The sequence below is a fragment of the Rhinolophus ferrumequinum genome, chromosome 26, assembly GCF_004115265.2.
Source record: "Rhinolophus ferrumequinum isolate MPI-CBG mRhiFer1 chromosome 26, mRhiFer1_v1.p, whole genome shotgun sequence".
In the NCBI taxonomy this organism is placed as follows: domain Eukaryota; kingdom Metazoa; phylum Chordata; class Mammalia; order Chiroptera; family Rhinolophidae; genus Rhinolophus; species Rhinolophus ferrumequinum.
The window spans coordinates 18,922,074-18,945,574 of record NC_046309.1 but is presented as its reverse complement, the minus strand read 5'-3'; the positions used below and the strand labels follow the sequence as shown (position 1 = coordinate 18,945,574).

The 23,501-nt window shown below is 35.8% G+C and overlaps 1 protein-coding gene across 4 annotated transcripts in view; it reads right to left on the bottom strand.

Annotated features, from left to right (window-relative positions):
* Positions 1-23,501, bottom strand: part of GRM8 (glutamate metabotropic receptor 8) — a 682,520-nt gene that overhangs the window by 117,417 nt on the left and 541,602 nt on the right. For all 4 annotated transcript variants that reach the window (XM_033099301.1, XM_033099298.1, XM_033099300.1 and 1 more), the window contains exon 8: positions 9,182-9,318. In XM_033099301.1, the coding sequence (XP_032955192.1) occupies positions 9,182-9,318 (137 nt within the window). The remainder of the gene's footprint in view (positions 1-9,181; positions 9,319-23,501) is intronic.

The window sequence follows — 23,501 nt, the reverse complement described above, 5'->3', positions numbered from 1 at the left end:
AGGAGGCAAGCACAGCATTAACCTACTCTGCCATCTTGAGTGGAAACCTCTCAGATGGTATTACTTTTAAATGGGACTTTTTGTCTTGGGAATCTTTTCCGCAACTGGAGTAAGTGTACCACAGTCAAGGCACCACTATGCCAGTGATAAAAGAGCTGAGGTATATACTGTAGCAATAACATTTCCCTTGCTTATTTTCTACAAATATTTTATATTAAATGGTTAAACATAACTTCCAAAACTGTCACATAAAAATGATTTAGTTCAGGTCTGAGACATCACTCTTCCCTGCTGTTTCTCTATACATACATACAATTCAACAAATACACGTACTCATAGCAGGCTTATTCATAATTATTTTGCAGGTGTCTTTCAAAGAGCAAATAGTTAAACTTGGGTACACCCATACATTAGAATAATATTCAGAAATTAAAAGGAATGTGACCATTTGGATACATTTTGAGGGAATTATGCTGAATAAAGTTTAAATTTAAAGACGTTTTCATCAGGGGAAACTGGGAAAGGGGATCATGAAATCTTTATTATTTGTTACAAGTGCATACATGTGAATCTGAGATTGTTTCAAAATAATCCGTTTAATTAAAAATTATTTTAGAACAAATAAAAGCAATCACAAACTAATAAAATTTAGTACTTTTCTGTGTCCTTATTATGTCACTGTTAGATCTCTGTGGTGTTTTTTTTTTTATGGATTTAAAGAAAGAACATTCTTTTACATCTCAACCCCTGAGTTTATACACAATTGCAAATTTCTGCAGCCTCACTTGGAGATAAGGATACATAACCTCCTTAGAATGGTATAAGGACTTGGAGAGGATTCCAGCTTCTGGCTTTATTTTCCTCCCTTAAATAGTGAAATATTTGAGGAAAAATAGCATGTTAAACTGTTGATTCACTCAACAGACATATTAATTTTATTCATATTAGTTTCATGATCTTATCAGCTACTGACCTCTATCCAGAGCTGGAGACTATATATTCTATTTGTATATAGTACTTTCCAGTCTTCCTTCTATTTCCCTTGTACATTGTAGAATTTACATAATGCTGACGTGTCCATTGAGCTTTTAAAAAGTACTCTAGGATACAGGGTTCACATATATTTTAGTAAATCTACCATAAGGAAATGATATTTTTACCACTTATTCTTCTTTTCTAGATTATTGTTTTATGTTTACAAACTCATTTTAACCTTATTTATTCTACTCATCATGTTAAAATTGAAGTTACTTTACACTTCTTGAGTTTAAAATAAGGATTAAAATACCCCTTGTTATCATTGTTATAACTTTATTATCCATACGAAAGTCTAGAGTCACCATCTACCTTTACTCTTCTTGTCGTTGGTATAAAGAAGCATTTTCTACTTTATGTTATGTCTTTTTTTAAGTTGTACCATATTCTTTGATTTGCCTTTTCTATTTGACCAATATCATTTTTTAGCTTTCTTTTCCCTTATTATTATTTATTGAAATAACTAATTAAACACTTGTGACTTTTCCTATTTTTCATTAATAATGATAGATTTTTAAAAAATGCTCATTATATTTCTCCTAATAAATTCCCTGGATACTAAGAATATGCCCCAAAGTAGATCCAGATAACTGAATCCAGCTTCTCAGTTCCTAATTAGATTATACTTTAGCCTAAAGAATACCAACTTGTGTTTTCATAGCATTTGAGACCCTATCAAATTTAGCTTCTAGCCATCTTTCTTCATTCTCCATGATGTCCTCTACTCAGACTGCCTTCTGTTCTGGCAGCTCAGGATCACATTCAGTTCCCTAAATAAACTGTATCCTTTTCTTGCTCCCTGTGAAAACATAGGCAACAGTCCTCGTCTTCATCAATGCACTTCCAACTGGCATTATGAGGTCTTGCTATAGTCAGGATAGGCCTGCCCATCCAAAGGATATTGCTTCTCAAGGCGGGCATCAGAAGCCACTAGGCAACTATAAAGAACTACATACAGAGTATGGGAAGCTCTGCACATGGCATGAGCAAGAATATGAATGGTAGAGACCTCTGAATATCAGACTTCTCCTATAAGGCCATCCAAATATTAGGGTCTTCCCAACCTATCTCCTTGGGGATATGGCAAACCAGTTAGATCAAAATAGTTCCCCAATTCTCCAGCTTCCAGACCAAGAAGATGCTTTCTTGAAAACACTAATCCTACTCTACTAATAAGAAAGTATGTTTAAAATTGACAAGACTAAAGGAACATAGCTGGATACATTAAGGGCTTGTGAAAGAGGCGTATCCTTGGATTCTGCTCCGGCATAGTGCTACTAATTCAGGAGTGACTCTAGGGACTGAATCTGAAATACCTCTAAATCATTCCAGCACCTAGCACAGAAATGGCACATCTGAGGCACTTTATTCTGGAATAAATGGATAGGTGGATGGATGGATAGATGATGTTTTCCATGGCCTATATACTCTTCCAGTCATTTCTGGCCACCAAAGTGATTTAAAATCCAGTTTGAATTTCATCTATCAAAAAAATGCATCCAGTCCACCCAGTTGGAGGTAATCATTATATCTTCTGAATCCCTAGTTTATTCTTTAATCTGCACCTGTCTAATTATACTTTTATTGCAGTTAAATTCAAGTACAGTATTGCCTTTAATGGCCTGTAAATGCTTTGATATCTGGAATTTTATTTTATTGAACTATGTACTCCCCAAAGCCTTAGCATCCTGCCTGGCAGGGAGCAGTCACTAAATAAATAATCTGTGTACAAGTCCACTTTCTAATCAATAATGTTGGATCATTGTTCCATATTCAGTCAGTATTTAGAAAATGGCAGATTATTCATGACATCGTCAACAAATACTTATTGAACATCTACTCTTGGCTTGGCAGGAACGTAGTTAAAATTTAATCACCTTGACATTTGTTCAATGTGTCAAAAACATGAATTTACCAAATGCTGCTTTTCTCAAAAACAGAGATAAAAAGTACTAAACCAAAAATGACTTTTCTGAAAACTAGACTGAGATTGCGTCTAATAAATAAGAATATAGTTTTGACAACAAATCGTCTTGTAACAAGGAAAGGAAGCAGAACAAAGCATTTTCAGAATAAAGTATAAAGGCAGGAACTACAGGGTCATTTAAAGTTCTGCTGGAATGTAGTGAAAGGTCTCAGGGAACTGACTTCTCATTTGTATCTTGTAGGAAAGGAAGTTCTTTATATAATGCTCATGGCATAGAGGTGACTATGTTTTATATGCACTGACATTAATATGAAAGAACATTTTCAAATGCTGACAACTTTGCAAATGGGACAACAGAGGCAAAGAGAAAATGTGTGACTCCTAAAAGTCGAAGCAAATGAAGGGTTCAGTCCCCACTCACTGTTGCAACTCCATTCAATCCATTCCTCTGTCAGGACTATTGCAATACCCCTCATAGAAAAGCTGTTCCTCCATGAAATTAATCTAATGCTTTGGGTTAAAATTATTTTTTGATGTTTATCCAAAACAGGAAACCCATGAGGCAAATGAGAAGACTCAGAAATTCTCTTTCCCTGTATTCTAGGCAAGGGGAGGAACCCCTGTGTAGCATGTGTTTAACTGGGCATTTATAGGGAAACATACATATTCAATTAAAATATCATGTTATGAATGCTATACTACAGGTACATAGGATTTAATGGGACTAAATTCCACCAGAAATTTTGCTCAAGTTTCTTGTTATATCCAAAGAATTGGCGTCGTGGAGCCCTTTTTCTTTTTTTTTTTTTCCATACCAAAATAAACATTTGGGGCTTACTTTATAGGCACAGACAAGACATCATGGTGTATGGACCTCTTCTTACTGTTACTTCCTACTCAGAACATCAAGACCAAAGCAGAAAAGATTTTGCACATATGGAATTTCAGATTGAAATGCCCATTATAGATCCTCTGCAGTGGGCTGGTCATACTGGCAAAACCAAACAAAACTATTATTACCATATTCATTTAACACTGAATATGTGTCAGGCAGTGTTCTAGGATCTTCATTTATGTAATTTCCTTTAACTATCCCCAAATCTCAATGAGGTAGTGATGACTGTTTCTATGAAGATGAAGAACCTGAGACTAAGAGAGGTAAAATAACGTGCCAAAGGCTATAAGACTCATGAATGGAAAGTTGGAATTCAAACATCTTTCTGACTTTGAGGTTTTGTTCTCGACCAACAGTTTACAGCACATTTAATCTTCAAAGGAAGCCCATTTATTATCCCCACTTAACAGATGGGAAAACCAACGTTCAGAATTCAGTATTTGACAAGAATTACACTTGTCTGTGGAGTGGCCCACTCACAACTAATTTAAGGCCAATGAAGGTCTTCTCCTTCAAATCACCTTTTCCAACTGATACCATGCCACCAGTAACTGTGGTTGCGGCACTCTTGTGAAGTCATTATACTTTACTATTTTTATTTACTTTTAAATTATTTACCTGAAGAGAAAGAGAAGCAAACAAGATAAGCAAAAACATGGCTCCTTCCTGCACAAAAAGGGACTTTAATTGGAAGACTAGAAATGAAGCCCTGAGTTATTTCAGCCCATCCAAGAACCCCAACATACCCTCTCTCTGTGGACTCAAAGCAGCATATGGCTGTTGCTTTACAGTTCAGGCTCACTTTTTACTGTGAACCTCTAGGTTACAGTGTATTTTGTAATCACTAATAAGGACCACCTGTCTCTTGAGAAAATCAGTCTAACAACATGGAAGGACCTAATTGTTCAAATTCACTCTCAGGTAAATAATACACCCTTCGTGTGTTCCCTGAGATTACCGAATAGAAAACCTAAATCAAACAATTATATTAATTGACTGTAATTGCTAAATTAAGAACATATGTTAGTTTCATGGAAAACAAAAAGAAACAATAATATTTGGAACCATAGACAATGTTTTGGTGGAAATAAAAGGCCTCATAATTTTTCAGGAAAAAGAAAAGAATAACTTAGCTTTTTAAAAAATTCTTTCACTCCACTAAGATATATTGAGGACCAATTTGTTGCATTCATATATGTTTAATTATATACTCTGAGTACAGAATTTTCCTATGTATGGTGCAATTCAGCGAGAAAAACTGGCTCTTTGAAAATAATCAGTTTTTGTTTCTTTGTTTGTCTTGTTCCTTTGTTGCTTTCAGTTTTATAGCGCACATATCAGTGAAATCATACGGTTCTCAACTTTTTCTGTCTGATTTATTTCACTTAGCATAATAATCTCAAACAAAACTCATAGACACACACAATAGTTTAGTGGTTACCAGAGGGTAAGGCAGAGGTAGATGAGGGTAAACGGGTCAAATATATGGTGATGGAAGAAGAACTGACTCTGGGTAGTGAACACACAATGTGATATATAGATGATGTATTACAGAATTGTACAATTGAAACCTATGTAACTTTATTAACCATTGTCTCCCCAATAAACTTTAATTGAAAAGAAAAAGAAAATAAGCAGAGTTTAGTCCAATAACTGGCTGATAAATGTTTACAGTTGAGAATGTGAAATCTGTTGTAAACCTGGTTTAATAGCATAGGAGGGATGGAGTGTACGGGAAGAGGACTCCCCTCTGTCCCTCAACAAGACCCCCATCAGTGGTCCGGCCAGATTAGGAATCACTATCTAAGCTGCCATTGCAAAACCCAGCACCCGCTTCATCGCACTAGAATTATGAGTTTGAGTGCCTGTCCGTCCATCTAGACTGTGAGCTCCCTGACAGCTGGGACCACACATTCACTGGTACCAACACTTAGCACAGAACATGCGCACAGAAGGAGCTTAGCAAGTCCATTCAGAATGAACTGCCTCAGTGACAATAACTTTTCACATGCTACTATAGGAAAAGAAACTATGTATCTATCTTACATAGTTTACTGTTGAAGTGCAGATCGAGGTTTCTAAAGTACCATGTTTCTCCCAAAATAGGACCTAGCTGGACCATCAGCTTTAATGCGTCTTTTGGAGCAAAAATTAATGTAAGACCGGGTCTTATATAATATATTATGTATTATATTATGTTGTATTATATTATATTATATTATATTATATTATATTACATTACATTACATTACATTACATTATATTATATTATATTATATTATATTATATTATATTATATTATACTATAAGACCCAGTCTTATATTATATTAAAATAAGACCTGGTCTTCTATTAATTTTTGCTCCAAAAGACGCATTAGAGCTGATAGTCCAGCTAGGTCTTATTTTCGGGGAAACACGGTATTAAGGCCAGTAAAGGATGGACAGGAACAATGAGCTATGGGGACAAATTGTTGGCATTTCAAAAGTGGAGATTCTCTCTGAACTTTCTTTTTCTTTCCTCTCTGAACTTTCTAAAGCCAACTTTCTAAAAGCAAGTGCCTCTTCCAATGAGGACCTTCATGTCTCTGACCACCACACGCATCAGACCTCCCACTGACAACACGGAATCACGAGAGACTGAACTAATAAGAAGTAAGGTTTATGGATTTCTTGTGTGCCAGGCGCTGCACTGTGTTATTTTATTGTTTCATTTAATTCTTATTACAACCAAATAAAGTCGGTGCTGTTAATATTTCCATTTTACATCTGATGAAAGTGAGGCAAAGAATTGGTTTGGTGCCTTGTCCAATTTCTAAGCAGAATTTTAGTAAATCGGTCATTTCTACACACCCACTCCTCCACCTTCAAGCAGGTGACTTGGAAAAACAATCGTTTAGTTTATCCTGATAAATTCCAGAATTCAACCCTGACATAACCTCCGCACAATCTAATTCACTCTCTTTTCTTCTCAGGGGTGCATTCTCCCTGCTTCAGTAAAACAAGCACTGCTGGCTAGTTACAAGTAATCGTATTATGCATGAGAAATAATTCTTACAAATTGTTTTGATGTATTTTATGAACGATAACACAAAAATAAATATAAAACTTTCACGCACCATTAAATGTACATAAAAGATCAGCTTGAGAGTCAATATAAAGTTTTATAATAAATATATCATGCATGTATAAAGAGATGTCTGTACGTGTACTTGTGTGTATAATTATTTTAGCTATCATGATATTATATAGTAGTGCACATATTTTTCAACCATTTAATTTTGTTATGTAAATCCTTAATCATGAGAATATAGTAGGCAGTTTGGCATTAATAAAAGTCGGATAAAATTAGCTTCCCATTTTAGCCCTGGTGAAATCTTCCTTGTCATGTCTATTTTATTTCAGATAGGTCCACTTTCAAAAGGGCTTTTGCCAAAAAAGCTATTGGTTTTCAGATTGGTATCAATAACCTATAGAGATACCAAAGCTATGTTTGGGTAACTGTCAATTTGGGTTGTAGAATAATGGATAAGATTTCATCAGGCTGCGACATGTCTTAAACTGTACATTAGTAGTTGAAGTATAAGCTGTCTTTTTGCATTATTGAATGCGGAAGTGTGATAATTATTAGGAAGTCATTTCAGAGACAGTAAATCATAAATACTCTAGGTTTGTTATTTTTCATCATCTGCTTCTTTTCTGAGAACTTTGGTGACTGATGCTGGATAAACACACCTCTTCAGGTGCTGTATTTGGACATACAGAAGTGGAAAAGGTACTTAAATTACCAAATTGATGTCTTTTGCGTAGGTTAAACTCACAAAAGCACATGTACACATGTTACACACGCACAAACAAACATGATCTGTCTCCCCATCGTCACGTATGTTACAAGCATTTACCTTTAAGCTAGGATAAGCTGTAGCTAGGAAATGAATGCCATTATCGATTGAGGAAATGAACTCAACTCTCACAGTGTTATGGTGAGAATCAAGAGGAGATACTTTCATTAGAGGAAAGACTGATACACATTGAAACAATAGAACAGTAGAAGAATGTGTTTCTAGTTTTTTTGGAAGCATCTTAAAAGCGTCTTACTGCCTACAGAGGAAACACTTCTGTCGTAGCAATTCCGTGGCCACTTAGTTCCTGTAAGTAGTCCTATATCACAGATGCAGAAGAGATGCTGTCTGAGCGAACTCCCATCTTTAGCTGTGGCTGCCGGCCAGCTCCCTCCTTTACACCGGAAGAAGCAAGTGAGCAGTGGTATGGCGCCATGGGCTACTCCAATGTGAAATAATTCCTCACCCAGGGGTAAGCACATGCTGCTTCCAACCACCCTGTACCCTCCTCACACTGCCACTGCCAGGCCTGTGCCCTGCAACTTCCTGGGCCTCCCTTATCTGTCAAGTACAGGGTTGGCTTCCTGCTCCAGGCCCCTTCTGATGGGTGGATGCCGGTAGAAGACAGCTCTCCCTAAAGTCCCTGAAGGCTCCTTCCTTAGGAGAGCTCTTAGGAGCTGCCCACCAATCAGGTACATCTGATGGGGCTTCTCTGCCTGCCACCATCCTGCATGCCACCCCTATCTTGTCCCCACCAGACCACAGCGGGAGGAGACACTCCCCACCCCAGCCCTGTGGCAGCGTGGCACCTGAGCATGCAAATGTCCAGCTGCGTTTGACACCCCCCAGGCCCTAGGGCCCTCCCCTTCAGTCTGGGCTCTCCATGCTGTCTTCACATGACCTTGGGTTTTGAAAGCACTGGAGGTAAGACAGGAACAGCAGGTAGCTCTAAGGGTTGTTAAATGACAAACATCATTTTGGGTACATTAACTTTTTTGTGACTTGAAAGGGATAATGTAAATACAGACCATGATTCACTTCCATCAACCAGACGTAGCCAAAAGGTCTCACCTTATTATGCAGCAAAGATTAAATACACTTAGTTTTAAGCCCAAACTTTATCATTCATGGCACACTCTTACCCATCCACCAACACACACACACACACACACACACACACACACAGTACAAAGACTTGAACAAGTGAGTCTTTCAGAAAAGGGCCAAATTTCCCTAAATGTATATATAGTCAATCAAAGGGAAATGAAATCTTTCCTAAGTCCCTACAGAGATCAAATTTTTCTGCAGACATTTCAGATTCTCTGTAACATTTTAAGGCAGAAGGAAGGATGAAATCATGCATTTTCTTAAAAAATGTACTTATGGGAAAAATCTATTTTAACAAAACTCATATATTTAAAATAAAACAAAGCATCCCTCCTTTTGAACAATGTACATTAAGGTGCATTTATATTGATACTTGCTTTTAGATGGAGCTGATTGGTCCAGTGTCCGATGACTCTGTACTCTGGATTTTTGTTGGTGATTTGATATTGGAAGATATCGTAACGCCCAGGAGCATCTCCATTCTCATTAAAAATGACAGGTGTCCCAGCACTGCCTACAAATGTTTAGAAAACAGTGTTAATAACGTCTTTGTAAGATAGCCCACTGTGCTCATTTTTCTCTAAGAAAAAAACGGTAGATAAAAATATATTGGGCATAGGAACAGCTATGAAGATTGTAATCCACACAAGGCCATTCTTGATAGCATAATATTTTTTACATGAAAAGAAGCCCAGACGTACGTACAGGAAGAAGATATGCTTTATTGTGCACATTAGATAGTACATGATGAGGATCCAAGTTAGGCTGGATAAATAAAAGTTGATAGGCTGAATGTCCAATACAGAGAATGACAGTTAGTAGAGAAGAGTGTAAATGTCTTGAAGCATAACAGCTATTGTACAACCTGAACTACAGACAGCATCTCAAAATGTGGCAGGAGAACAACCCAGCCAGAGTCCCCAGAGTTTTACTTCCTTCTTATCTTAGCTCCACGCTGAAGCCGCTGCCCTATTCAGTTTCTCTCCTATCCTCTGCTTCTGCTACCTCTGCCAGAGTCTGTCAATGTGGGCTGCTGGTGGGAACCTCTCAGTGGGTGAGAACATAGTCTCTGGGAAGTGTCAACTCTGCTCAGATCAGAAAACTTCCCCCAGTTCACTGGGATGAGTGTAACAGTGGCAGGACAGCAGGATGCCAGAAATGTAGTCTTTTCCAGACTCCCATGTCTCTCAGAAGCTTTCATGATTTCTCTTAATAGTGTCTGCTCATTTTCACTTTCCCTCCAATTAACTTTTATAGAATCACAGGTTTAAAAGGGAGAAAAGGATTCCTATCTTTCATGTTTTCTTGTTGCATCGAACCTCACTAGCTATACAAACCTTCCTTTTCTCTAACAGACTTTAGGCCCCTTTCCCTGCCTCACCTGCTTGGACTACCCTTCCCTATCTGGACAAATTCACCTGACACCAATCCCTGTTCTTTGTATCTATCTTCTCTCCGCAGGCCCCCTTCCCTGAATTTCATCTCACAACATACTGGATTTAATTTCTACGCTGTACTAATTTCTATGCTGTACTCTTCTTATTCTTTTCCATATTGTACTCTCCAAAACTATATACTACTCATAGTTACATATGTCAACTCGATGTATAATTTCCTTCTTAGAGTGAATTTCTTATTCTGCCTGTAGAGGTTTTTAACTAAAATCAATAATCACAAGATTCTAAAACATTTAATATATCAAACAAAGTGGGTGACATAAGATAGTAACTTGCAAATAAATACAATCTGCACCACACAGCAGCCATTAGTGTACTTCCCTAGTATTAATGGAGAGATCTCTACTACCCTCTGTTCTCTGGAATCTTCCTACCATCTGAACACAGCGAAGTCTCTGATGTGACCACAGGTACCCGGTCACATCAGACACTCAGCAAACACTGCTGAGTCCACAAGAGATGCACAGCATGGAGGAAAGATCACTGCTCTGGAGGTCAAGAGAGGCATGTGGATGCATAGGCCACTTCCCTATTTATTTTCTCACCTGTGCACGTCTCTTTCCCTTCACTTATCACATAGGGACCTAGCAATGAATATGATGAACACATTTGGAAGTCCTTAAAGAGCTCTATGTATTTAAATTATTATTATTAGTTCCTATGGGAAATGATTCTATATATGAATTACGAAAGAAATGAGAAATTGTGGAATAAAATAGGAGCTTTCCAATCAATCAGTTTATCTTAACTACTCCTTAGATACTCAAGTGGAAACCCATTTGCCGTACCTGACCAAAACCCTTCCAAATTCCTAATGAGCTCCAGCAGGTTAACCTTTAAATCCTCAGTTTCCTTATCAGTAAAACTGGGATAATGAAGACCCTTTTCTCATAGAGTTGTTAGGAGATTTAAATGAGCAAATACTTGTCAAGTGCACAGAACAATGCATGGGTAATTAGATATTATGATGGTGATGATGATTCACCCTATATATATATTTTCAGTACACACCAATGCAGAGTAATAGATAGGATCTCGAAAGTTCTTTAAGTGATAGCTAGATAAATGATTACGGAAATTCAAAAAGGAAAAAGATTCCTGGATGGAAAAAATACATATGAGTTATGAATTTCACATTAATATCATCAACAATTCCTGACATGTATATAATCTCTTAAAATAAATTCTGATGTGATATTCTCCATGAATATAGGAATATTTAACTTTTTTCTAACTAAAATCCCCAATGTGGTCACATCCCGCACTGAATGACTTCTTATCTCCTATAAGAGCAGTCCCAATCTTTTTTACCCTATTGATACTCAAGATAAAAGAATGCCACTTGCGTAACACACTCTCATAAATGTACTTTGAGTTTTATACATAATTCCTAGTGTGCCAGTTGTTTCTACATCTCTTTTCTCCAACTTGAGAAAGCATATTGGAAAGCCAGTGAAGGAGAGCTGTATTATCACAAAAATAATAATTGTCCAACTTAGACAACTCAAATATCATTATTAATAGCAAGTTACACCAAATTTGACACTGCATTAAGAGGCAATATATTAAAGTTGTTAGAAGTATGGGTTTTGGAGCCAGATCATTGGGTTCAAACCCCAGCTCTGTCACTGAGTTATTTAATTTCACTATATTTCACTTGTCTTTAAAACAGGCTAATAGTAATTCTCATCTCAGAGGGATGTGTGAGAATTAAATGAGTTAATGCATATAAAACATTTAGTATATAGCAGGCATTACAAGTATTGACTATTATTTCCTCTACTGTATGGCAATGCTGTGTTTGAGATCCAGTGTCTACACAAGAACATAAGAACTTCTCAGTGAGCACATAGGACGTTCCTGAAGTTACCCTTCCTAACCTTTGTTCTCCTCTTTCAACACAATATCACGTGAACCTAAAGTCCAGTTTTCTATACTCATCCTGTTCTTTCTCACCATCCTGTCTTTGCACATTATTTTCAGTCAGTTCGCTTCCTCCTAACTCTTCTTCTCTACATAATTCCTTCAACATGGAGCTCCAAGACCACACTTACATAAACATGACCTAAACATTGAGCAGGGGTCCAAGTCCCTCTTCATATTCTAAGCCCTCCTACGCTCCACGCACGTTTACTACTCATCCCCATCCCCGATCAAAACATTTATTCAGCAGATATTTATTAAGAACTTGTCCCATGCTCAGCACTGGGTGGACCCTCAGCCTGTCTCCCAAAACCATGGTCTCCTTTATAAAGGCAGAGTGTATCTCTTCTCTTTCTAGGTACTGCACCAAAGACAGCACTCGAGAGTGAGTGAGCAATCAGTATATTACAGTAAAGTGTGACAGATGCATGCACTAGTGACCCTGAGAAAATCCATACATACCCTCTTCGTAACATTATGAACTTCATTTATATCACCTCTCATCTTTTATATTCGCAAATGAAGGAACCAAATCAGTCCCTTTCACATTGTTAGCAGTGTGATGTTAGAAACCATGCTTCCAAGTTTTGGTTTTTTTGGGTTCTTTTAACCAATCTGATTTCTGATTTTGGGCTAGGCTTGCCGTTGAGTTACTTCAACCCTTTCATGTGAAGAACTGACTCCATTGTCTACTGGCTTATCCCCAATGACTGCCCTGGTACCCTGGTCTATGTGACAAAGAACACCCTTGAGTATCCATGAGGGCTCCTGCTGGTTACTTCTTTCTACAAAAGATATTTAAAAGATCATCCTTTGTACTAAGTCTGGCCACCCTGAAAACCAGAGTTAAATGGATTTTGTCGAGAAAAATTTTTCAAATGATAAATGTCTCAATATATCCGTCGCTTCATTATGGTTTACTAACAACACAGGTAAAATACAAGGTCTGACAATTAAATTGCGGGCTCATCGCAACGATGTTGCTAACCTTTTTTGATATCTATTATTCATTGTGAATTTGTACCAACGGGACAGTTAACCAAGTTTACTACTTGGAGGTACTGAAAGGCTGCATGAAAAAGTTAGACAACCTGAGCTTTTCGCCAATAATTCATGGCTCTTGCATCACGACAATGCACCAGCTCACACAGCACTGTCTGTGAGGGAGTTTTTAGCCAGTAAACAAATAACTGTATTGAAACTCCCTTCTTACTCACCTAATCTGGCCCCCAGTGACTTCTTTCTTTACCCGAAGATAACGGAAGTATTGAAAGGAAGACGTTTTGATGACATTCAGGACATCAAGTGTAATACGAGGACAGCTCTCATGGCCATTCCACAAAAAGAGTTCCAAAATTCCTTTGAAGGGTGGACTAGGCACTGGCATTGGTGCATAGCTTCCCAAGGGGAGTACTTCAAAGGTGACCATGGTGATATTCAGCAATGAGGTATGGAGCACTTTTTCTAGGATGAGTTCGCAAACTTAATTGTCAGACCTCATATATAACATAAACATATTTGGTTAGGCTAAACTCATATATATGTATGTTATTCTCCAGCAAATTTTCTTGTTTTGTTTCTTTCCATCCTAAACTTTACTTATTTCAGAAATCATGATGTGAATTCATTTTTTTTTTTAAATACTTTTTTAATCGATGCACACTAGTGGAGAAATAGAAACAAAGGACATGGAGTCAGGAGGCAATGTTTACTGGTCAGGTGCTGCTCTCAGAGTCTATACATCTCCTTGAATATTTTCTGTTCAATGAGAAACATGTGGGAAAATGGTATTTTTATTTTTAGGCATAAAAAGCACTTCAGCGTGTTTTTGTAGGAAAACTGGTCCATCCAATGAAGATTTTATGTGAAAACATAGGCTTTGTGGAGTATTGTGCAAGGGAAGAGGATGTGTGGATTTGGAATTTAGGGGCTGGAGTTTGGTTTCTGGCTCTGCCAATTCCCTGTGTGATCTGGGCAAGTTCTCTCACTAAACCTGTTTTCTCAACCGTCAAGGTAGCTTAACCTTCCTGGGTTATCACAGGGTTGAGATGCTCGTGTAAAGCACTTAGTATGTGCCTGGCACAGAATAGGTGTGCAATAAATGGAGACTATCATCATCATTATCTGTTCCTTGCCTGCACTTATGCTCCCTTGATCTACATTTGCTTGTTTCCATAATGCCAGAAAACAATGCAAGGATAATTAATTCTCCTTTATGTGGAATATTATAAATATATTTAATAAGTGTAAGCTACTCACTTTATTGTCATGTTTATTCCTTTTCTTACGTTCTTTTGCTACAAATCATTATCTACTTTCCTTCTTATAACCACCTATGCTATTGAGTAAGCAGGAAAAAATAAGAAGGCTAAAAAGGAAACCAGTTAGTTTAGTAAATTTTAGTGCCCTTAAAAGAAAAATGAGTATATAAGATTTAAGTCATCGACCAAAATGCCTTAGGAAATAGCAATTTGCAACGGAATCTCAATTATTCATGCTCTCCCTCTCCTTATCCAATTTATTTTATCAAATAGTTATTACAATCAATAAACAGAACTATATATGAGAATTAGAGTCATATTATAGTTGAATTATTTAGGAATCAGTCAGATTACTCTGACATAGATTCAGTTATTTGGCTTTTGTTCATTGAAGACTTTAGCATTTGACTCCCTGCATTTGACTCACTGCATTCCTCTCTATCCATATTCCTGTTATCACGTCTGGTGGCCTCATCATGCACATGGATGACTCAACATCCTGGCCTCTGCAAGCTGACGTCCGCACTTCCAATTGTCATTCCTTTCATGCATCTCACCAGCCACGATCACCATCACACTCTGAAAGCTGTCCTGTCCAGCAACCACATCATCTCCCAAATTGTACTCTCTGGATACCACCTTCTACTCCCACTGCAACAATTCAATGAGGCCTTGAATGAACTGATTCATTTATCAGCCCAAGCTGTCATTACCCGTCACCCGCATGTAGTTTCTCTTCCCTCCTATTCTTGCATAGGTTCTGTGATCTGGTCAATACCTCTGTTCTCTTGTACTTCTCCCTCTGTCCAGTTTTGTTCCTCTGCCAACTCACAATCATGATTAAACTGAGATATACGTATTCTTTGCCAACCCTCAAACAGCTGAGTATCGTTCGAGAAAATCTGCCTGGCGAGGCCAGGACAAGAGTTAGGCATACCAGGTGCCGTGGGCATGACTCTGAGAGTGCATACCTCCCTAAATTCTGCACAGGTGCTGCCTCACTTGTTTCAGGTAGTCCTGACCCTGCCGTCTGGTCTTACTTTCAATTCATGACCTCAGATTTCAGATGTGTAATCAACAGTCCTCTGCAATCCTACCTCACTTTCCCAGTGAGTCCACTTTCCCCCATTTGGGATGGCTGACGGTCCCACGCCACACATGTCCCCCTTCCTTTCCCCGTCACCTCAGCTTGTCTCAGTCTTTCTCACTGAGAAAAAGCAGCAATAAGACAAAAACTCCCTCATAAATCCATCACAAAACGTCAACCTACCTGCAGCTACACTCACGTTATCTCTTTCCTGCTGTTGAAACAGGTGTCCCTGACCCAGTCAGAAGCATACTTCTCCCTAGAGCCAGGGTCCCACTTACTCTCACTCTTCAGGAACTCTCAATTTCAAAGCTATCTTTCTTTCTTTTGCACCAACAAACTTAGACTGTCTACAGCATTCCTTTCAATTTACAAGTGAAAGACTTCTAATAGCTCTCATGTTAAAAAAAAAAAAAAGAGCAAGCCAACAAATCCCGTTACTAACCTGAGTGCCTCATTTATCCACTCTCCTTAAGAGTAAAACACAACTTTTCAGTGAGCTGTCTTCACTCGCTCCATTTTCATATTTTCCATTAACTCTTCATACTATTTTAATTTGAAATGTAACCTTATACCTCCACTGATGAGTCTCAAATTTATACATAAAGCCCTGAGGGCAGACTTATCCAATTACCTGTACTTTCACTTGGTTGTTTGATAATCATCTTAAACTTTATACGTCCAGACACAACACTTGGCTGTTTTTTATTTTCAAACACGTTCCTTACAGTCTTTCCTCTCTTAAGAAGGAGCTGAGGACTGCCCATCCATTCAATCACACCTAAGTTAAAACCCCACATCTAAGTGTATGTAAAACCCAAAGAGTAAATGTCAACTATGGACAGAGATAATAACAATGTATCAATATTGGTTCATTCATTGTAACAAATGTACTATAGTAATACAAAATGATAATAATTGAGGAAACTGTGGGGAGAGGGAAATATGGGAACTGTCTGCACTATCTGCTTAATTTTTCTATAAAGCTGAAGTTGTTTAAAGAAATCTTAAAAAGTAAGAGAAAAAAGATGAAATTATTATAGTATTTTCAGTGATATATTTTGTATAACCCAGTATATGCACAATATTATGATGTCAAAATGTAACGAATATAAAGACATTAATGAGATATTTTATACGTTTTTCACATACCAAGTCGTCAAAATATAGTATATACTTTCTACTTAACAGATCATTGCAATTCAGACTGGCTCTATTTCACGTGCTCAATAGCCACCTGTATTCAACAGTGCAAGTCTAAAGGACCAATCACTTCAGCAGTCATGGCTCCATCCTCCACGCCTTGGGGAAGAAGTCCACTCCTGGGCCTTTCTGATCTGACCTCTCCTTCAACTGGACTGAGCCCCCTTCACTAGTTTCTCCCCTAATGAGGTGAATCCACCCAAATCTGACCCAAGACTCAGTGGATGCCAGATCTAGAGATAAGGTCCTAAAATAAAATTCAACCTGCTCCAGTGGTATAAAAACAAACAAAGAAAAGCCCACCTTTAAGGCACTGACAGGTTTTATCTCCAAAACATACCCAGAATGTTCTCATCCTCTCTATTTTGTCTTCCTCTATGCCGGTCCAAGCTACTGTGATCTCTCCTGCAGTCCCAGCCAATACATTGTACTCATCCTGATGGACAACAGTCCACTCTCCGCCCTGCAGCCAGACTGACTCTTTGAAACATAAATCGCATGGCTCTTCTCCTTAAAGTATGCAGTGGCTTTACTTCACTCAGAATAACACACAAAACGTTTATCGTGGTCTTTAAGGTCTTGTCGTTTCTACAGTTTTACTCATTTCAACATTCCATCTACTCTAGGCTTTTTCCTATTCCTCAAACACATGAAGTTTGCTCTATTTCAGGATCTCTCTCTCTCTCTCTCTCTCTCCTCCCCAATGTCTTTTTTTTTCCCACCTGGATCTTTGCATGACTGGCTCCTTATCATTCATATTCCAGCTCAAATATCAGAGAGAGAGGCCCTGTCAGATCACTATATCCAGATGAGCCTGTTTCCTCTCGCTGTCACACTTAAAGAGTTTTTAAATTTTGCTTCTGACATTTGCATTTTTAATCCACCCATAGTTGATTTACAGTGTGACGATGGGATACAATTATTTTTTTTTTCCTATCTTGATGTTTTTTTCAGCAACACTCCCCACCCTTTTCCAATTGACTGAACGGACGTTTTTTGTTTTTTCCAGCCTTTCTCTCCTTTTCCATTAATTCATTTGCCTCTCATTGAGCCAATATCATACTATATGAATTACTAATGTTTCATAATAAGACATTCTGGTATTGTAAGTTCCCATGCCCTATTCTTCTTTCTCACAAGTGTTCTGACTTCTCTTTGCTTTATATTCTCCCATATACAATTTACAACCATGTTATTAAATTTCTAGCACAATTCTCTTTAGATTGTGATTGGAAAATATATGAAAGCTATAAATTATTGAGGAAGATTTGATATCTTTATATCTTCCTATCCATGAGCATGGGTTGTCTCTCAGTTGTTAAAATATTCTTTTCTTAGTCTTAATACAGTCTTACAATTTTCTTTTCATAGCACTTAACAATTTTTTTGTAGATTTACTCCTAGGTGATTAATATTATCTGATGCTATTGTAATGCTTATCTGATGCTTATCTGATGCTTATATTATCGACTATGTAATATATCTGCTAGTATATAATATGAAGCTGACTTTTATCTGTATTACCATGTTTCTCCGAAAAGAGAACCTAACTGGAAAATAAGCCCTAGTGTGATTTTTCAGGATGACATCCCCTGAACATAAGCCCTAATGCATCTTTTGGAGCAAAAATTAATATAAGACCCAGTCTTATTTTCGGGGAAATACGGTAGTCTTCTATCTAGTCCAGGGATTCTCAACTGGAGATGCTTCTGTCCCTCAAGGACATTTTTGGTTGTTGCCACTGGGGGAGTGTTACCTCTTGTGATTAGTAGAAGAGGCCAGAGGTCTCTTCTATACATCTATACATCTATACATAGGTGCTACTATACATCCTACAATACAGAGGACAGCCACCTACAAGAAAGAATTATCCAGTTCAAAGTGTCAATAGTCTTGAGGTTGAAAAACCCTAATAAAACTCTTCTTATACTTAAGCATTTATCTCTAAATTTTTAAATCTCTAGGTAAAGAATAAGAATATTTCTAAAAGAATATTTGTTGTCTGCAAATAATTATAATTTCATTTCCCTTTAATAATTCTTATGCCACCAATCCTTTTTCCTCCTTTTTCTTATTGCACTATCTAGGACGTTTAAGATAATTTTTATATGATGTGGTGAGCGTGGGCATCCTTATACTTCTCCTAACTTTACCACATTCCCCATGTAGGATTATGCTTGATCTAGGCATTTTATAAGTGTTTCTTATTAGTTTAAGAAATTCCCTTTCATTCTAAGTGTACTAATATTTTTATATAATTAATGCTTTTTTAATGTTAACAATGATTTTTATGAATCTTTTGAGATTTTTTTTAAACATGTTATGGTAATGAGTTATATTTATATATTTGCAGGTATTATGTCATGGAGTCTTGGGATGGATCCAATTTGATTTCATTTTTTTGTTGTTGTTGGCATGGTTGGATTCAATTAGTTAATATTTTGTTTAAAATCTATAGATTCATACTCATGAGTGAGATGGATCTGTAATTTTTCTTTCTTATAATATCCTTTTTGTGTTGGTTTCAGGATTACACCAGCCACAGTGAAAAAATTGGAAAACATTCCCTCTTTTTCCATTCTCTGCAAGAATTTGTATAAATATTATATCTTCCTTGAAACTTTTATGGCACTCACCTGAAATTATCCCAGACACCATCAAAAGAGTGAATCAATCAATTGTGGTATATGGAATATTCACACAATGGAATATTAGACTGCTGTCTAAATGAGTGAGTGCAGACAGCCATAAATATGATGAATCTTAACAATATAATATTCAGTGGAAAAACTACTAAAATTAAATTTTACAAAGTATAAAAAAATTTTATTTTAATTTTTATTAAATTTATTGGGGTGACATTGGTTAGTAAATTTATAGGTTTCAAGCGTACAATTCTATAATACATCACCCTATAGTACATAACCTATAATACATAAATAATTTTTAAAAAATTTAAATGTGGTTTGAGAACACATATGCAAGAAAAATATATTTTAAAATGTAAGATTGTTCATTGTTCAGAAGAAATGCAGGATGGGTCTGTGATGGGAATAGACTCATACCTCGGAGATACTGCGGGTTCAGTTCCAGATCACCCCAATAAAGTAACTATCACAACAAAGAGAGTCACATGAATATATTGGATTTCCAGTGCATATAAAAGTTAGGTTTACACCATAGTGTATTGTATTAAGTATTTAAAAGCATTATGTCTAAAGAAACAATGTACACACCTTAATTAAAAAATACTTTATTGCAAAAACGTGCTGAGCATCATCTGAGCCTCTTAGAGAAATGGTGCTGATAGACTTTCTGGAAGCCTATCCATTCACCTTCAATTCGTAAAGAACACAATAAGGCCAAGTGCAACAAAATGAGGTTTACCTACATATGTTTGACGATAGCTTTTTGTCAAAATCTCCGCTTTTGGAGACAGGGGAGTTTTTTCATAGGTGCTCATTACATTCTTTGAAATACCAAATGATTAAATAATAAATAAATAAATAAATAAATAAGTAAATAACAAATGAATAAATAAATACAGACTTTGCATAGATCAATGATGAACATGTATCATAAGCCAAGAAGCCAAGAAGAAGAGAGAGAAAGCAAGATGGGCAAGCAGGAGGAAGAAAGGGATAAAGGAACAGAATGAAGGAAAGGTGTAACTAATGAATAAAAAAAAATGAAAGAAAAGGGAGAGATTCTCATTAAAAACTATAAAAGAGAGAGGGTATTTTGAAAGACAGCACTTTAATCATGGTGTCATTCTGTGTATTAACTGAACGCTATACTTAGCCTTCATATTATGCCCTTGACGAATGTGAATCTTCCCTGGAGCTCTATGAACCCAAACAAAATATGTCACATACAGAATTGCCTTCCCCGATTCTCTAAAGCAGCTTTTCTGTATATTTTTAGATTTTATATTAGTCAACGTTCTGTCAGAACCCCCAGTTTATAAAATATGACTCTCTGGGATTAGAATCACATTATATTTTTAAGCCAAAAAACTTAATTCACTTTCTCATTATGAAGATTTTTCTGAAGAGTAAAATACGGCTGAAATACCAGTTGAGTCATCACTTCATTTCCTGCTGAATATCAAATTGTTCTTTTCTCTTGGGTATGCACGTCTTTGTAATAATTCATTGTCTGAAATATCACTAAGGTATAGGCTTTCAATATATTTCAAAATTGATATTTTGTTAATATTTGTAGAATTATTGTGAGTCAATCAAATACAGATAACTGTAGAAACAGATGCCAATGGGTCTAAGGAAATGGATACATTTTTAAATTAGGAGAGGTCTGTTCATTTCTGACAATAATTTATGTACTGAATTTTAAAAAAGGATACCAAATCATTTATTTACAATGCACTTGATTTTCTATAATTACACAGACTGTCAATGTATATTAGGCCACTGTGATAAATGTGAATTGTCTGTTACCATGGTGATTTGAGGTGTTTCCATTCTTCACTAAGTGCAAAACAATTTGGAACATAATTAAAAGAAACAGTGAAATATATAAGTAAAAAACTGTCAAAATATTTTTAAAAATAAAAGTATAGTCTGGCTTTCATATTTCCCTTTCAGAAGCTGACCCACCAGACACATGAAAATAATAGTTATTAAATAATATATTTTATTTTCAAATATTTATGAAATATATATATTTCAAATATATAATTTATAAAAAGTATTTTCTGTCAAAACTATGAATATTATCATAAAGTAAAAATCTTGATTCATATTCACTGACCACTGTGCAGTAAAACTTGAAATTTTTAATAAAAGCTATAAAAAGCTTAAAAGTTAAAACAACACAAATATAGATTAAAAATTCAAAACCTCCTAAAGATTTAGAAAAAAAAGTAATTAAGCACTCATATTAATTAATTAATTAATGCTGAGTCAAAGAGCAAGCTAAAACTAAAATTATAGCATACTACTTCACAGATAACAACGTTTTTCAAAACCTAAAGGACATGGCCAAGGCTGCCCTCAGATGAAAATTTAGAGAATTGAAAATTTTTATCATTATACAAGTCCTAGATATATTTACAGAAAAATATTTTCATAATCTTGAAATGACAAATGGGTTCTTAAGCATGACATCAAATTAAAAAGATTAAAGAAATAATTGATAATTTTAACAACATAAAAATAAAAATGTCTGAATTTCAAAAACCTATTTAAAAATTTTTGTAAAGAATCAACCTATAAAAATGTAACAAGGGATTAATATTCTTAATATGCAAGGATCTCTTAAAAATAAGAAAAAATATAGGACTTTAGCATAACTGGGAAAAAATAAATAGAAAATTCTGAAAATAAAACATCAATGATTACAGAAAGCATACAATATTCCATCTAACCAATAATAAAAAATATCCACGAAACATGCATGTTCACATTTGATTTAAGAATAAATATTATAAGTGAAGGTGGGGTAAAATTAACCCTTTCATGCTCTGTTGATAAAAATTTAAATTGATATAATCACTCTGGGGCAAATTTTAAAGATTTAAAATACTCTTATTCTTTGATCCAATGGTAGAAATTTATGCTATGAAAATGGCAGGTGATTGTAAAAGACATATACTTAAACATGTTAACTATATCATTATTTCTGTACTAGGGTAATGGGAAAATGTTGACAATCTAAATGGACACAGATATATGAATCTTTAGTCCAATGTTGTTTACTACAGAGAAAATAGAATCAATACAAATGTATATCAATCAGGGCATAGATAAATAATGACACATACATACAATGGAATACAAGGTAGCATCAAAATTGTAATATAAATATATATTATTAACATGGAGAGATTTCAGGGTATAATTTTACACTTAAAATGATTACACAAACCCATTTATATATAATATTACCATTTATGGTGGTAATATTATTAAAAATGGAAAGTAAGTGTTGGTGAGGACATGAAGAAATTGGAACATTTATACATTATGGGTGGGAATGTAAAATGGTACAGCCACTGTGGGAAAAGATTTGATGATTTCTTCAAAAGTTAAATAAAGAGTTATCGTGTGATACAGCAATTTCACTCCTAGGTATATACCCAAGAGAACTGAAAACATATGTTCACAGAAAAACTCGTATGCACATGTTGATAGCAGTGTTATTTATAATAGTCAAAGAGTGGAAACAACCCAAAAGGACATTCAATGATGAACGGATAAATGAAATTAGATATATTCATTCAAAATTCACTATGAAAAGAATGATACATGTTACCACATGCATAAACCTTCAAATCATTATGTTAAGTGAAGAAACTAGTCATAAAAGGCCATTATTGTATGACTCAATTTATATGAAAAAATATCCTCAATAGGTAAATTCAGAATCGGAAAGTAGCTTATTGTTTGTCAGGGGATGGAGAGGGTGGGGGTAGAGAATGGGGAGGGTCTATTAATAAGCATAGAGTTTCTTTTTTGGGGTGATGAAAATGTTCTGGAATTAGATAGTGATGATGGTTACACAACCCAGTGGACAAGCCAAAAACCTTTAAGTTGTATAGTTTAAAATTTTATTGTATGTGAATTATGTCTTAATAAAAAAATTATGGGTTAACATATAACATCATCTCATTTTGTATTATATATGTGTAAAGTGGGTACATGGATGGATGGATAGATGGATGATGGACAAATGATAGATAGAAAGACAGGAAGATAGAAAAAAAGAATAGGATATAGATACATATTTTGAAAGATAAGTACCAAAA